At 39.3% G+C, this 18,087-nt stretch overlaps 1 protein-coding gene across 2 annotated transcripts in view; it reads right to left on the reverse strand.

Moving 5' to 3' along the window:
• The window catches only part of Npepps (aminopeptidase puromycin sensitive), an 85,438-nt gene that overhangs the window by 56,978 nt on the left and 10,373 nt on the right, over positions 1-18,087 (reverse strand). Inside the window, exon 2 of one of the 2 annotated variants that reach the window (XM_031355078.1) lies at positions 16,014-16,098. In XM_031355078.1, the coding sequence (XP_031210938.1) occupies positions 16,014-16,098 (85 nt within the window). Of the gene's footprint in view, positions 1-16,013; positions 16,099-18,087 lie in introns of those variants that run through there. The other variant, XM_031355079.1, reaches the window with a different exon arrangement.

The following is an 18,087-nucleotide window of genomic DNA, read 5'->3' on the forward strand; positions in this document are numbered from 1 at the left end:
AAAAAAAAAAAAAAAAAAAAAAAAAAAAAAAAAAAAAAAAAAGGTGTGGACTTAATAAGCATGTGAAGGGCTGGAGAGATGGCTCAGGGGTTAAGAACACTGACTGCTCTTCCAGAGGTCCTGAGTTCAATTCCTGGCAACCACATGGTGGCTCACAACCATCTGTAATGGGATCTGATGCCTTCTTCCAGTGTGTACTCAAATAAATAAAATAAACAAATCTTTAAAAAGAATATATAAGCATGTGAAAAGATATTCAGCATCAACATCACAAAAACATACCAATTCAAACCCGCTATGATGACAGCCACACTTCCAGCCACACCTGGAGAGGCTTTAGAGAGCTGAAGCACACTTACATTGCTGGGAGAATACCTAAGGGTGGACACCTAGTAAACAGTTTGTTACTTCATCAAAAGGTAAATATACAGTTGCCTTGTTTATGGTGGGCAATCCCATGCCCATGTGTGTTTTCGTTATCTCTCTCTCTCTGTCTCTATATCTACACAAACACTTGTATATATACAAGAATACAAATGATAATGGTATTATTTATAATAGCTCAAATGTAGGGCTTCTATCATGGAATGTCCATTAACTAATGAATAGATAAAATGTGGTAGACTCACAAAATCAATTGTCATTCAACAATTAAGAGCATGGTGCTGTGCCACAAGATGGCTCAGTGTACATGCCCGCATATCTGACAAGCTGAGCTGGATCCCTGAAACCCACATTATGGGGTGCACACCACCACCCTGCCCAAATAAACAAAGTTAGAGAAGTAGAATCAAAAACTCAAGGCCAGACCTGAATATACTGTAGGTTTGAGGCCAGCCTAAACTACATGAAAAACTGTCTCAAACAAAATTAATTTTTTTTTAAAATAAATAAGTGGTGAATTGAGGGGAAATGGGCAATGACCATAATGAGTACTTTCTTCTTGGAGCTTTGAAATGTTGATTAGATCTGTCCATAGTCACACAATCTAAAAGCTGAAACCTACAAACTTTATTCATTACTAAAATGAATGCCTTCATATGCTTTAAATTGCCTTAAAATGAATGCAGCAGAATACACTGCACAATTTCAGGATAGGCTGGGAGTGGTCCTCCCAGCTCTTCACCCCAGCTCCTAGGATTACAGGCATGTACACCCTTCATGTGCTTTAAATTGGCTAGCAGAATTTCAAACATTTTTATATTATCACTGTAGTTTATACATGTGTCTGTAAGACTAAAACCTTTACAAAGCCAATAAAAACAGTTCAGACTATGAAGGCGTTTCAATAATCCTGAGTAAAGCTTCCTCACTTTAGATAAGGAAAATAGAAAATGAAATATATAGAGTTAAGGATTTGATGAAAACTGTATGGTTAGACTAGAACTTAGTAGCCTTCTTGTACCCATTTCTAAAATTCCTTTTGCTATCATAAAATTTCTTCTAAATTTAAACAGATACCCAACATTTGGTATAGATAGAATTGTTCTCTACTAGACCAAAAACTAAAAATATGCTGTAAAGTGATTCTCTAAAATACAATTATAATAGCCTGAAGGGAAGGCAATTACCAACTCAATAACTAACAATGTCCCCTCTACCAGGTGTGGTGGCACACAGCAGCAAACCCAGCACTTGGGAGGCTAAAGCAGCAAGATCATGATTAGTTAGAGGACAGCCTAGAATGACAGTGAGATACTGTCTCAAATGGTCAAACAAACAAAAAGCAATATTCTTTTGTCTATGTTTGGCATATTTACCTTCACGTGGGTGTGCACATGTGCATATAGGTGTATGTGCAAGTAGAGACCAAGGGCAATATCAGGTGTCTTCCTGGATCAGTCTCTACCTCATATTTGTGACAGTCTCTTATTGAACCCACAGTTCATGGTTTGGCTAGGTTAGCAGGGCAGTGACCTCCAAATCCACTTTTATGTAAATGCTGAGGATCTAAATCAAGTCTGCACAACTGTGTGGCAAGTACTTTACTAACTAAGCCACCTCCCCAGCCAAAGTTCTTTTCTAAGAGAAAATGGTATTCTTGTAGCTCTGAACTATTCTGATCAAGGATTACTAAAACCAATTTGTTCTTACAAATCTACAGAAACACTTCAAACTGCAAGAGGCTAATAAAACACTAAAAGACAACAGTGCGAGACCAGGAGACCAGAACAGTCCAGTGCTCTGTCACTACATTCTATCCCACAGTACACACTTCCAACTGTAGGTACAACTAGGCTTCAGAACTACCAAGGAACCAAAGTCCCTCTAAAGTTTTCTCGGAAGAAAATAGTCATGTGAGGCAGAGGCAGGCAGATTTCTGAGTTTGAGGCCAGCCTGGTCTACAGAGTGAGTTCCAGGACAGCCAGGGCTACATGGAGAAACTCTGTCTCAAAACAAACAAACAAACAAACAAATAAAAAAGAGGCTAACCACTAAGCCATCTCTCCAGCCCCAACATATTCTTTCTTTCTTTTTTTTCTTTTTTAAATTATTTATTTATTTTATGTATGTAAGTACACAGTAGGTGTCTTCAGAAACACCAGAAGAGGGCATCAGATCCAATTACAGACCATTGTGAGCCACCATGTGGTTGCTGGGAATTGAACTCAGGACCTCTGAAATTGCAGTGTTCTTAGCTACTGAGTCACAGCTCCAGCCCCGTAAAAGTAACTTTTTATTCTCCTATATTGAGGCTCACTGTCTGCCAACCTAGGCCTAGTCCTGGAAGCTTCTAGCCTCCATACAATCTTATCTAGACCTGGAATGTTTTCAGCCTCTGAGGCTTACTGCTGAATAAGCTCACCCTTTTTAGTTCTTTCTGAACTCTGGCTGGCTGGTCAACTCTGCTGTTCTGGCTCAAACTCCTCTCTATGCCAACTGACTCAATCTAGCTTCTCTTGGTACCTCTGAATTTTTCCTCTGCTTGGCCTCAAACTAACTGTGGAATCTATTCTATTCTTCTGGCTCCGCCTCATTCTCTGGCTTCTTTCTGTCATCACCTGTATCTAGCTTATTCTCTCTTCATTATCTCTCTGTAAAACTGACCCCTCTTCCTCTCTCCCTCCCTCTCTTCCCCAACTCTCTCCACTGCTCTCATAAAGTAGCCCCCCTTTCCTAGTTAGAGTTGGGCTTATCTTATTCTGCAAAATCTTCCTCTGATTTGTCTCTTTGTCTGCCACTCAACAGAAAGACATCACTTTCAAACATGGGTGTTTCCTTCTACAAACTAACTTTATCTTCATTGTTTATGATTAAAGGTGTGTGTTTTACTCCAGCCAGAGAAATTAAAAGGTATGTGCTAAGGGCTGAGCCACACCAGAACTAGAAACCGGTTTTTTCAGTAAATAACACAATCTCAGGGTTCACAGTATAATCAAGTATCCTGCAACACTACATAGTAAGTTCAAAGCCAACCTTGGCTACATGATACCCAAATAATTTAAAAAAAAAAAAAAAAAAAAAAAAAAAAAGGAAGCAGGGCAGTAGTAGTGCATACCTTTAATCCCAGCACTTGGGAGGCAGAGGCAGTTGGATTTTTGAGTTCGAGGCCAGCCTGGTCTACAGAGTGAGTTCCAGGACAGCCAGGGCTATACAGCGAAACTGCCTCAAAAATACAAAAAACAAAAAACAAAAAACAAAGAAAAAAAAAGAATAATCCTCATTGTAGATATCCCTTTTCCTTCCTCATCTGTCTCTGTCTCTGGTTCTCTCTCCTTTAATACTATTTCATTCTGCAAGTACTCTTGTTGCCTATTAGAATATAGTAATCTATTGGTATTTGGAGCTTTACCCAATGGCCCTAGCTCATAACTCCATCCCCACATAGGTCTTAATTAATTAGGCAAAACTTAATCTTCCTTGTCTTTCCCTGCCCCGACTATTTCACAAAATGTCATGTCCGAAACACAGGAAGCAGGAGTGATACATTGAGATGCCAAGAGGGATCTGGCCAAGGCTTTCCTGGATTTTCTCATTAACTCCATTAGCATTAGACAAGCAAGTCTAAAAAAAACAAAACAAAAAACAAAAAACAAAAACCTCAAACAGAGAAAGTTCAGAGAGCTGTCAGACAGAGAAATTCCTAGAGAAGAATGAGCCTTTTCCCCATACTCCGTTCTGGCTTGTTTTAAGGATCTCACTAGGTAGCCAGACTGGCTTTGAATTATCAGAGATCGCCCTGCCTCTGCCTCCTAAAAACTGGGATTACAGGCTTGTACCACCATGCATGGTACTATACATGGTGCCACCTGTATCCTTTGCAATAAACCACAAACAACTGAGAGCTGTGAGCTGCTAAAGTAGAGTCATCCAAACTCAAGAGGCTGCTGTAAGGACCGGGGGTAGTTGGGAGATTAATAGCAAGGTAAAAATCATCAGGGTTTGCAACTGATATCTGAAGAGAGAGCCAGGAATACCTTGGTATCTGACTCTCCACCATCTACAGGTAGATAGTGTCAGAACAAAATTGGATGAGATGACACCCAGCTGGCACCGACCTTTTGCTGAATTGCTTCCTTGCTTGCTGGAGGTAGGGAAACCCTCACTCTTTGAGGTTACAGTTTCCTGTCTTGTAGTATGATATAAACCACTTATCTTCCCAAATAAAGTATAAGTACAAAGAAAGAATGTTGAGATAAGCCTCTGCCAGGGAAGCAGAAGCCAGCCTGGTCTACAAAGTAAGTTCCAGGACAGTCAGGGCTGTTAAACAGAGAAACCCTATCTCCAAAAAAAAAAAGAAAAGAAAGAAAATTGAAATTAGTTGGGTAGGTGTGTAAGCCCATGCTTTTGTGAGGAGACAGAAGTTAAAATGGGGTCTCTATACAGAGGCTGGCTGTCCTGGAACTCATTATGTAGATCAGGCTGGCCCTGAACTCATAGATCCATAGATCTGCCAGCCTCTGGTTCCTGAGTGCTTGGATTAAAGACATATACCACCATGCCCAGCACTTGGCCCACAAATTTGACCCTATCACTCAGGAGGCAGATATAGACAGATCTTTGCATTCAATGCCAGCCTGATCTACACAGCCAGTTCCAAGGCTACACAGTGAAATCCTGGTTCAAATGAAAAAATAAAAAGAATGACTTCCTTGGGGGCCGGGGGAAGCTGATGAGATGGCTCAGCAGTTAAGAGCACTGACTGCTCTTCTGAAGGTCCTGAGTTCAAATCCTAGCAACCACACGGCGGCTCACAACCACCCGTAATGAGATCTCACGCCCTCTTCTGGTGCATCTGAAGACAGCTACAGTGTACTTATTTATAATAATAGGAAAGTCTGTAAGCCAGAGCTAGCAGGGACTGAGTAAGCAGGAGCAAGCAGGGTCTACTGGAGCGAACGGGGCTGAGCGGGGTTGACCAGAACAAGCAGAGGTCCAAAAAGTCAATTGCCAACAACCAGATGAAGGCTCAAAACTACTGTAGAGCTACAGTGTGTACTCATATAAATAAAATAAATAAATAAATCTTAAAAAAAAAAAAAAAGACTTCCTTGGGGTTGGTCGTTTTGATTTTTTTGATCGTTGTTTTGTTGTTTGTTTTTTTCAGTGCTGGATATCACACCCAGGACCTCATAAATGCTAAGAGACTTTTGCCCAATAACTAGGCAATTTCTGGACACAGTGACAAATACTTACACAAGGAAAGAGCTCATAAAGTCATAAGCTCTCATGCCATGGAGCTCATCACTTAAGTCGTACTGATAAAAACTACGCTTACTAATTCAACTGGACAGCTGGCAAGAGAGCATGTGTTTTAAAGGGACTCTTGTATGACTCTTTTTGGCTATCAGACATTGAAAGATGAACTCCAAGAAGTCAGAATTTCCCTAGCAATCTCCTGCTTAGAAAAGTCTTAAGACATTAGGAGAAACTGTGTCAAGGAGAAAGATTATCAACTTGGCAGATAATCATTCAAGAGACTGAACTTGCAGGCGAGACATGAGCATCCAACCATGACTTCACTAGACTTAGGCAAATTTCTTGCCTTCTATTTAAACCTTAGCCTCAAGCTAAAATCACAAAGATAAAGTAGGGAACCTGCTGGTTCTCTTTGTCCTTCTTCTCATTGGTCAAACTGAGTATATCTTTTTCTGCTTTACACTATTAATTTGGCTCTTTTAATTGGCTTATAAAGGACAGGTGGCCGACATGGCTGGTTGGGGCACAGGCGACATTAATGTTTTATGAATAAGCATAATAAAATTTCAAGCTGCAGTCTAGTATACTGTTGTGCTTCAAACACTGTAACAGATAGTATTTGGTTGAACAAAGATTAGAAAGGTATTAATACTAAAAAATAAAAAGGCCTAAAAAGAGGCAGGTCTGGTTGGTGCATGCCTGTTTCCAGAAATAAAAACAAAACAAAAAGACTAATATGTATCATCAAAGGAAAACAAACTGAAAAAGAACAAGCTATGGCTCAAAGTTACTTTTACATTAATACTAAAGATTATATAGCAGGGGCTGGAGAGATGGCTTAGTGGTTAAGAGTACTGACTGCTTTTCCAAAGGTCCTGAGTTCAAACTCCCAGAAACCACATGGTGGCTCACAGCCATCCATAATGAGATCTGACACCGTCTTCTGGAGAGTCTAAACACAAACTACAGTGTACTTAAATATAATAAATAAATCTTTAAAATAAAAGACTATATAACAGTAAATCATAACTAACAAACATTACAGTTTACATTCATTTCATGATACTTATATGCTGCTCACTGGCCTAAGAACACCTTATATTCCCATTTTGGGTTTTGGGGGATTTTTGGTTTTTTTAAAAGAATTATTTATTTTATGTATGTGACTACGCTGTCACTTTCTTCAGACACACCAGAAGAGGGTATCAGATCCCATTACAAATGGTTGTGAGCCACCATGTGATTGCTAAAAATTGAACTCAGGACCTCTGGAAGAGCAGTCAGTGCTCTTAACTGCTGATATATTCCCATTTTAAATGCACACATATAAATGAAGTCTTGTGAGATCCTATGAAATGTTTCAGTAGGTAGGAACACTTGCTGTTCAACCAGGACCCAAGTTAAGTCAGTCCTTAGCACCCACATGCTAGTTATTCACAACCTATAATAATTTCAGTTCTAGGTGACACAATGCCCTTTTCTGGCCTCTGTGGGGATCAAACACTCATATGGTATACAAAAATGCATGCATGCATACATGCATACACACGTTCACACAGGCAAGAGCCAGGTGCTACTTGTCCTTTGACTTTTACATATACTCGTATGTGCACACACACATGCACAAACTTAGAAATATGGTTTTTGTTCATGTCATGCTGATGAACTCAGAGCCCCCATGAATGCTTTGGAATCATCCTACCACAGATATATTCCAGGCCAGAAGAGATTTTTTTTTTTCCGCTCTCTTTTTTGTGCTATTGAGGTTAAACATAAGGCTTTACAAACCCTGTCTCGAAAATTAAAAAAAAAAAAAAAAAAAAAAAAAAAAAAAAAAAAAATAAGGCTTTACACATCGGGCAGTTGGACTGCCTGTGAGGTAGGTCTTCAGTTTGAGAATACTTCTTAAGTTTTTGAAGACTAAATTTCACGTAGCCCACCTAGGTGGGCCTCAAATTTGTTATGAAGTTAAAGGTGACTGATCCGTGGTTCTTCCTCCCAAGTACTGTGATTATAGGTATGTATATCACCAAGTCTGGCTCAGAATATTTTTTCTTTTTATTCTCTTCCCTGTTTCTCCTTTTCTTGTTTGTTTGAGCTGGGCATGACGGTTCACACCTCTAATCCCAGCACTCAGTGGCAGAGAGAGATTTCTGCAAATCCGAGACCAGACACAACAAGTTCTAGGACAGTCAGGCTACACAGATAAACTCTGTCTCAAAAACAAAGTGAAACAAAATTTATTCTTATTTTATGTGTATGGGTATTTTGCCTGTACTACATATATGCTTGGTGCCAAAGAATCCCCTATAACTAGTGTTACTGACAGTTGTGAGCCAGCGTGTTTGCTGGGATTTAAATTGCTATTAACAACTGAGTCATCTCTATAGCACATGCAGTATACAAAAATACATACATATGTATGTAAATATATACATACATATATTCATTCATTCATACAAACAGATACATACAGAAGACTATTTTGCCTATGTGTGCCTGGTGCCAACAGATTTAAAAAAAAAAAAAAAAGAGGGCATTGGCTCCTCTGGAACTGGAGTTATAGAAAGTTGTGAGCCAACATGAGTTGTCTTCTGTAAGAACAAGTGTTCTTAACCACTGAGCCATCTTTCAACCATGAGCCATCTCTCCAATCCCAAAAAATAAATAAATCTTTAAAGTAAATCTTCTAAGTAGACACAACTATACACCAAGTATAAACACAGTTTTATATTATTTTCACATTTCTCTGAGACAAGATCATACTATTTATATGTTGCCCAGAGTAGCTTCAAATTCTCAATCCTCCTGCCTCAGCAACTGAGTGTCAAGATTTCACATGGGCCACAATGTTTGTCTTACAAACTCATTTTAAACTTTACTGAAAAATGTTTTAAAGGTCAGTTAGGCATGATACATGCCTACACACCCAGTACTCTAAAGGCTAAAGAAAAGCTGAATTAGAGGCTAGCCTAGGCTACACAGTAAAACCTTGTCTAAAAGCACTTAGAAAAATTAATCTTAACATGGAAGAATAAGGCTAAGTGCTTGGCATAGAGCTTATCTAGCACACAAGATCTTATGTGTATAGGAACAGGAAAATGTGATCAGATATGTTATTATTCCACATTATTTCTATACCTTTAAGATTAAAATAATACCATAATGTACTTAATTGTTTAAAATTAAATGTATGGTATAGCTGGGCATGATGGTGCACACCTTTAATCCCAGCACTTGGGGGGCAGAGGCAGGCTTATCACTATGAAGTGAGTACAGCCTGGTATACAGAGCGACTTGTAGGACAACCAGAGCTACATGGTGAGACCCTATCTCAAAAAAATAAACAAATAAAAAACCCAGAAAATTAAATGTTTATTATGCTCTATATATTAAACACTTAACACAGTGTTGGTCATAACTACTAAAAATTATTCTGAGCCAAGAGGACCCTCATTTTAAGGCCAGACTTTTTGTTTTGTTTTATTTTTTGTTTTTTATTTTTCAAGACAGGTTTCTCAGGGCAAGATGGCTCAGTGGTTAAGAGCTCTTCCGATGGTCCTGAGTTCAAATCCCAGCAACCACATGGTGGCTCACAACCATCCGTAATGAGATCTGATGCCCTCTTCTGGGGTGTCTGAAGACAGCTACAGTGTACATACATATAATAAATAAACCTTTAAAAAAAAAAAAAAAAGACAGGTTTCTCTGTGTGGCCCTGGCTGTCCTGGAACTCACTCTGTAGACCAGGCTGGCCTCAGAAATCTGCCTGCCTCTGCTTCTCAAGTGCTGGGATTAAAGGTGTGTGTCACCACTGCCTAAGGCCAGCCTTAATTATGCAATGAGAACATCTGAAAAAAAGAAAATGAAAAGAGAAAAAAAGAGAGAGTCAGAAAGACAGAAAGAGACAAGAGAAATACTCCTTGGTATATATACAAAAAAGGAACTTAAAAACAAAAACCTGAATATGGAAGTTTACAGCAGCTTGATTCATAACTACCAAAATTTGGAAGCAAGCAAAACATTCTGGTAAGTGAATAAATTGTAGCCTATGTAAAAGCAGACATTTATTTTGTTTGAGACAGGATCTCACTATGCAGCCCTGGCTGGACCTTGCTGTGTAGAACAGACTGGCACAACTCAACAGAAATCCACCTACCTCTGCCTCTCAAGTGCTGGGATTAAGAGCCTGTGCCACCACACCCAACTGGAATATTATTCAGTGCTAAAAGGAAACAAGTTATTAAACCACAAAAAGGCATGGAAAAAATTCCAATGTATACTATTACAGCAAAAAGAGCCAATTTGGAAAAACTATATACTGTATGATTCCAACTGTATAATTTTAGAAAAGACAAAACTGGGCACTAGGCTGGAGATGGCTCACCAGTTAGGCACACACACTGCTCATCCAAAGAACAATTCCCAACACCACACCATGCAGCTCACAACCACTTGTAACCAAGGATATTATCTAAGGATATCCCACACCGCTTGGCCACTGTGGGCACTTAAAATCATATGCACAAAGAGAGAAGTACATACATATAGTTAAAAATACTAGTAATTAGCTAGGCAGTAGTGACGCATGCCTTTAATCCCAGCACTTGGGAGACAGAGGTAGGCGAATTTCTGAGTTCAAGGCCAGCCTGGTCTACAGAGTGAGTTCCAGGACAGCCAGGGCTACACAGAGAAACCCAGTCTTGAAAAAACAAAAACAAAAACAAAAAAAAACCCTGGTAACCAAACAGCCTATAGGCACAGTAGATTGCTGGCTGTCAGGAGACAGATGGGGAGGAATGGACAGGTAGAGTAGAGATGGTTTTTAATGGGAGGAAATCAGTTCCATGTGGTTCTACAATAGTGGATGCTTGTCATCATTCTTTTGTCAAAACCCACACATAGTACATCAAGACTGAAGCATAAACAGACATTAGATGACAAAGTTTCAGAGGAAATTCATCAACTAGAACCACTAATTGCACTCTGGTACAGCATGCTGACATTAGAAGAAGCTGTCGAGTGCACAGGAACAGGGATATATGGGTACTCTCTGTATATTCTTCGCAGTTCTGCAGTTAACCTAAAATAGCTCTGAAAATAAAGATATGTTAAAAGTGAAATAAGGTGGCCATCTGATTTAGAAAAGAGGATTTGGGGGCTGGAGAGATGGCTCAGTGGGGAAGAGCACCAACTGCTCTTCGGAAGGTCATGAGTTCAAATCCCAGCAACCACATGGTGGCTCACAACCACCCACAATGAGATCTGATGCTCTCTTCTGGTGCGTCTGAAGACAGCTACAGTGTATTTACATATAATAAATAAATAAATCTTTAAAAAAAAAAAAAAGAAAGAAAAGAGGATTTGGTTCCTCGATGTGGTCTGGAGTAGTCAGTCACACATGACTTTACCCATTCCTCAAAAGAGCAATAGGACAAAGAGACATTATGTTCCCATTCTCACTATATTAAAAAAATAAATAAACCAGAGACAAAAGTAAATTTAAAAAAAAAAAGAAAGAAAAAGAAAGGAAAGGAAAGACAAAACAAGACAAAACAAGACAAGACAAGACAAGACAAGACAGGCAGTGGCAGTGCACAGATTTAATCCCTAGCACTTTGGAGGCAGAGGCAGGTGGATCTCTGTCTGAGTTTGAGGCCAGCCTGGACTACACAGAGAAACCCTGTCTCAAAAAGTAAATAAATAAAAGATGAAGCAGGAGGTTAAGTGTTAAGTGTTCTAAGCCAATCTTGACTATCTAGTGTCCCCCTTCTCAAGAAGTAAAATGAAACAAAAGAAAAACTCTCTGAAAGTAACCTGGGTAAGACATAATTGAGTGGTGGAGTGCATGAGGAATCTACTAACCCTGGTTGTCTAAAAATCTACCAAAAGGAGCTGTCTGAAAGATTCTGAATATTTCAGTATTTATAGTAGTAGGAATGAAAATCAGGGGTTTGCACATGTTACACACGTATTCTACCACTGAACTACATACCAGCAGGAGTGCACACCACAACACATTAACTATGTCACCTTCCACCAAGTGGGTTCAGGAGCTCCAACATGGATCAGGAGTCTGGGAGAGTGGCATAGTGCCCTTCCTTTTGTCAGGCTTCCCATTGTAAGGGCCACACAAAATTTCTGAGAAATATCATTGTCTACTTCAAAGAAGGTGATTGTATTATTTATCTATATACATAATTATGTGATAGAATATACATTACTAAAAGTTAGACTAAGGCTTACAATCAAGTGAAGGCTTAACAATTTGTTCTGATGATGTATTTAGCAATATCCTTTTATTACATTAAATATATGCACACTTCCATAAGCACACATTCAAATACACAATTGTACTTAAAGAACAATGTAATTTAGGTCAAGCTTATATAGATATGCCAAGGTGATGCTGGTAAATCTGGAACTATGCTCTAGTGCTTTGAATAAACATACTCTACCTGGGGAAACCCTTTCTCACACACTAATGCTGCAAGCATATTATCTGAAGGGATACACTCAGGCAAAAGCCAGCACAAAACTTTCCAATGGCCAGGCGGTGGTGGCGCACGCCTTTAATCCGAGCACTTGGGAGTCAGAGGCAGGTGGATTTCTGAGTTCGAGGCCAGCCTGGTCTACAGAGTGAGTACCAGGACAGCCAGGGCTACACAGAAACTCTGTCTCGAAAAACCAAAAAAAATTTTAAAATAAAAAATAAATAAATAAATAAACTTTCCAATGATCCTTTTTGACATGGCTTTACTAAATCTGTCTATTAATGGTAAATTAAAAGACTGGTTACCTGTCAGGACCTGAGTTCAGGCACTCAAGAGTTTCGTAATTTCCTTGCGGACGTTGTGACAACACTAGCCTTGCCTGTGTAGGGAGGGAACACTCCTTGCACTGGCTTAAGTGCTAGTGTTTCACCAACCCTTGAAGTGCAGAACAGTAAAAAAGAGTCTTCAGCCATTTTTGCTGAGTAAGATCTCAGTTGTTTTAAATTAACTGTGCTTAAAATACAGTACCTTAGAGTCTAATGGTTTCTCGGAACTAATGCACTTATCACAAGATGACCTTTTTTCACCTATTAACAACTTACATTGCAACAACTTCATGGCTTCAAATACTTTTCTGATTGGTTTTACTTTTAAGCATAAAATGTAGTGGCTCTCCCCCCAACACACACACAGGGCTATGTACTCCTGGCTGGACTGGAACTGACTATATAGAACCAGTTTGTCCCAAAACTCATACAACATCCACCTCCTTCTGCTTCTATAGAGCAGGGATTAAAGGTATGGGCCACCACGCCTGCTGAATCAATCTTGCAGAAAGTAATCAATCATAAGTATTAATGGGTACCTGATGTATTTGGCAATATCATAGTTACATTAAAATGTTTCCTATTGCCAGCAAATACCTCTGGATCAAATTTACAACTATTTGTTTTGTGTGCGTGTGTGTGTGTGTGTGTGTGTGTGTGTGTGTGTGTGTGTGTGTGTGTGTCGAGGCTAAATCTATCACTGTTCCTTACACAAACCTTAAAATATCAATAAAATTATCATTTTGTAAATTATGTTCTAATATCAAATGAGCTCTACTATAACTCTGGGTTTCTCTTGACCCTACAGGAGAAAAGGATTGAGAAACATGCCTTAGCTAGTTCTAAGGAAAACTCTGTTGTTTCTGTTTTTCGGAGACAGGGTTTCCCTGTGTAGCCTTGGCTGTCTTGGAACTCATTCTGAAGACCAGGCTAGCCTCCAACTCTGAGATTCACCTGCCTCTGCCTCCCAAGCACTGGGAGTAAAGGCGTCCCCACCACGGCCATGTGGAAAAGATTGTAAGCATCTAAAAATGGCATGTTTATCAGAGTCTCTCTACAGATCCTACTCCTTAAGCAGGAACTGCCTCTCTGCTTACAAGGTAAGAGCACTCCTCAGGCTGTTCCAGTGCAGGCCACTGCCAGCTTAGCATCCCTCAGCTGCACACACACCAAACCTTGTAAACACTCTGCTCCTTTCCTGCAATTTGGTTAGGAAGTGTTTGGAGGTTTTTTTGTTTGGTTTGGTTTTTTTTTTTTTAATTTAATTGTTTTATGTATACTGTGGCTGTCCTTAGACACACCAGAAGAGGGCAACAGATTCCATTAAAATAGTTATGAGTCACCACATGGATGCTGGAAATTGAACTCAAGACTTCTAGAACAGTCAGTGTTCTTGATCACTGACCCATCTCTCTAGCCCCTTGTTCTTATTTTTTAAGTAAGCTAAAATGCCTACAGAAGGGAGTATGTTTATTTTACTAGATCTGCCTCATTAACCGTTAAAACCCTACAGTGTCAGGGCTGGAGAGAAGGCTCATCGGTTAAGAGCAATGGTTGCTTTTCTGAGGACCAGGGTTCAATTGCCAGGACCCACATGGCAGCTCCCACATGTCTGTAACTCCAGATCCAGAGGACAGACACCCTCACACAAATATGCAGGAAAAACACCAGTGCACATAGAATTAAAGAAAAAGAATGATGATTCTAGGTCTTTGTATCTTCTATAACACAAAGTACAGAGGCTAGACTAATTAAGTACATAATAGATGGCAGTTTTGTTTTGTTTTGGTTTGGTTTTGGTTTTTCAAGACAGAGTTTCTCTGTATAGCCCTGGCTGTCCTAGAACTCACTCTGTAGACCAGGCTGGCCTCAAACTCAGAAATCCGCCTGCCTCTGCCTCCCAAGTGCTGGGATTAAAGGCGTGCACCACCACCACCCCACTTTTTTTTTTTTTTGGTAGTTGTTTTTTTTTTTTTTAAACCAAAACCAATACTGACTGATACGTTTTTTAACTGAAAGCTAGTCTCATGGAACTATCTCAAATGTTTCCAGTTTCCTCAGAAGTGAAGAAATTCATCATCCTCTCATTTACCAGGCAATCTTTCCAAACTCTGCACTCATTCAAGTCTATCTGAAGAATTTGTTTTTCTAAAGTTAAAATGTAGGAAGTAGCTCTACTTCACAAACTAGTGAACATAAGCTAACTGTAACAACAGCATGGGCAACCACTATTACCTCATCTTTGTACTTTAAGATGCCTTAAGAAAAAGTCATGCGGTGGTGCCCCACGCCTTTAATCCCAGCACTTGGGAGGCAGAGGCAGGCGGATTTCTAAGTTCGAGGCCAGTCTGGTCTACAGAGTGAGTTCCAGGACAGCCAAAGCGACACAGAGAAACCCTGTCTCGAAAAAAAAAACCAAAAAACAAAAAAGTCATGATGAGCTGGAGAGATGGCTCAGCAGTTAAGAGCACTGACTGCTCTTCCAGAGGTCCTGAGTTCAATTTCCAGCAACCACATGGTGGCTCACAACCATCTGTAATGGCATCTGATGCCCTCTTCCGGTGTGTCTGAAGACAGCTAATGTGTACTTACATATAATAATGAATAAATCTTTAAAAATAGAAATTAAGAAAAATATTGGTAATTTAATCTATGTCAAATGAGATTTTCCACAATTAACCAATAAAACATTCTGACAAGGAATGGCAAGATAAACACAAAAGTAAAAAGAAGTTCGGCCCATCCAACTTGTGTAGGATAACATCTGAACCTCAAAACTGTAACAACCTTACTGAAACTACCTATCTACAATAGTTCTCATTTAAAAATGCTAGTAGGGCTCCCACACAAAATTACAGCATGGGTCTTTTTTGTTTGTTTGTTTTGAGACAGGGTTTCTCTGTGTAGCCCTGGCTGTCCTGGAACTCACTCTGTAGACCAGGCTGGCCTCGAACTCAGAAATCCTCCTGCCTCTGCCTCCCAAGTGCTGGGACTAAAGGCGTGCGCCACCACCGCCCGGCCCAACTTCTAACTTTAACACTTGGGTTCATCAAGTATTTTTCCCAATTATAAGCAAGACTTACTATCTCAAGGCTCAAGGTGGTGAGGTCTTTTTAAGAAAATACAGCCCAGAAGTGGTGGTGCATGCCTTAATCCAGCAGCTGGGAGGCAGAGGCAGGTGGATTTTGGAGTTGGAGGCCAGCCTGGTCTACAGAGTGAGTTCCAGGACAGCCAGGGCTACACAGAGAAACCATGTCTCCAAAAAAAAAAAAAAAGAGGGACTTCCCAGGATAACTATGTAAGTTGTTTCAAGGAGAATTTAAATTCTGACTTTTCTTTTATCTCAGCATACACTTAGACAATACTATTCAAATAGTTCCATAAAGACAGTCCTCTTGCCTCAGCCTCCCAAATTCTGAGGTGACAGGTATGATTCACCATGCCCAGCACATTTTAAAGCAGGCAGTATTGAAGTTTCAATCTGAAAGTCTAAGTCAGTCAGGTTCGACCCATCTCCCTCACATACCAAATTAAAACGAAAAACAGTTCTTACCTTCATCTCCTTCTGGCGCATATGAAGCTGTAATAATGTCAATATCAGCACAATTCATCACTATTTGATTGGTTGCCTGCCTTACCTAAGAAAAGAAAAACCAGTTATCAGAAATAGCACAAATTATGTTTACCCTCTACCTGGGCTAATCTTTCATGCAATTTTTAAAAAACCTAGATTAATTATTTATACAATGGTAAAAATAGATAAGTTGTTTCAATACTTCAAAGCAACTCATATTTTCTAAATTAGATTAAAAGCAGTAATACATGCTTACACTTTTTATACTATTTAAACATCTGATCAATATATAAAATCTTCTCTACTTAAATCTTTATATAAAAAAATTTCATTTTACATTGGGGATTGGACAGATAGCTCAGCCACTAAGAAGAGAAGGGTAGAGCTCAGTCCTCAGCATCCCATCCACACCAGGACGCTAACAAATATCCATAACCTCAGCTCCTGGGGTATCTCCCTCTGGCCTCTGTGAGCACGGATAGGTGTGCACTCACAAGCACACACAACATATACACACATATTAAATAAAAGTTTAAAAAGAATGCTTTTTAAGGGCTGGAAAGATGGTGCAGGGGTTAAAAGCACTGACTGCTCTTCTAGAGGACCTGAATTCAATTCCCAGCAACCACATGGTAGCTCACAACCATCTGCAATGGGATCCAATATCCTCTTCTGATGTGTCTGAAGACAGCTACAGTGTACTCATATACATAAAATAAATGTTTAAAAAAAAATGCTTTCTAAAACTAAACAAATTAACATAAAATCTCCTGTCCCTCCTGGGAATTCTTTGTCCAGCATATGTAGACTATATATTCTCCTTACAACTAGTCACTTAGAAAACCAAGTTATCTGGGGCTGGAGAGATGGCTCAGTGGGTAAGAGCACTGACTGCTCTTCCAGAGGTCATGAGTTCAAATTCCAGCAACCACATGGTGGCTCAAAACCATCCGTAATGAGATCTGAGGCCCTCAGGTGTTTGAAGACAGCTACAGTGTACTTATATATAATAAATAAATAAAAATAAATAAATTAATTAAAAAAAAAAGAAAGAAAACCAAGTTATCAGACTGACTGCAGAGATATACAAGTGCTTATGTCCAAGTAATACTTACTTTATGTCCTTAGAAAAATGACACAAAGATACATAAATAATATAAAGCAGGGATTAAAACATTAATGATGGAAGAACAAGCTGGGCATGGTGGCACATGCCTTTAATCCCAGCACTCAGGCGGCAGAAAAAGTTCAAGAACAGCCAGGTCTACAGAATGACTTCCAGGACACCTTGGCTACACAGAGAAACCCTGACTCAAAGAAAAGAAAAAAATAAGGATGGGGTGGGGGTGGGAGAAGAATAGAGTAGTTCTTTTACTGTGTGGCAACACTTAAGATACACAGGAGAGACAAAATATGCCCTCATATTTCAGGTATCCACTAGGTGTCTTGGATTTTATCTCCTCAGGACAACAGGGGCCTACAGAATGAATATAATGAAATTGCCTCCCACTCTTTGCATTTTCTAGAGATAACTACCAACTTAATGCTACTGTCTATCTTTCCTATAAATGTTCAAACACACAAGGATCTACAAACTGTTCTTTACATTTTTCACAATAATATCAAGGGTATATACAACTTTTCCCAGCTAATTTTATTAACATTGTGTCTTCTACAAATGCATTAATGTATTAGATGCAGATCCAACTTACTTATATCAAATGCATATTCACATATATGTCTTTGTTTATTTTAAAGTCGGGGTGTCACTCTATAGTCCTTGCTATCATGGAAATCACTACACAGACCAGGCTATCCTAGAATTCACAGAAATTCACCTGCTTCTGCGTCCATTAGGATTAAAAGTATACATTACCATATCTGGCACAATCTTATTAACTTGAACTCCTTTATAATGTTCCATCCTATAAATAAAGCAGTTATTTATCCAGACTCTTCCATGTTAAAAACATTGTTCTGTTGCTTGTTTGTATTACATATAAACAAAATAGTACTACAATAAACATCTTGGTAGAGTGTTTCCTTTTTTTTT

Source organism: Mastomys coucha, unplaced genomic scaffold, assembly GCF_008632895.1.
Source record: "Mastomys coucha isolate ucsf_1 unplaced genomic scaffold, UCSF_Mcou_1 pScaffold5, whole genome shotgun sequence".
Lineage (NCBI taxonomy): Eukaryota > Metazoa > Chordata > Mammalia > Rodentia > Muridae > Mastomys > Mastomys coucha.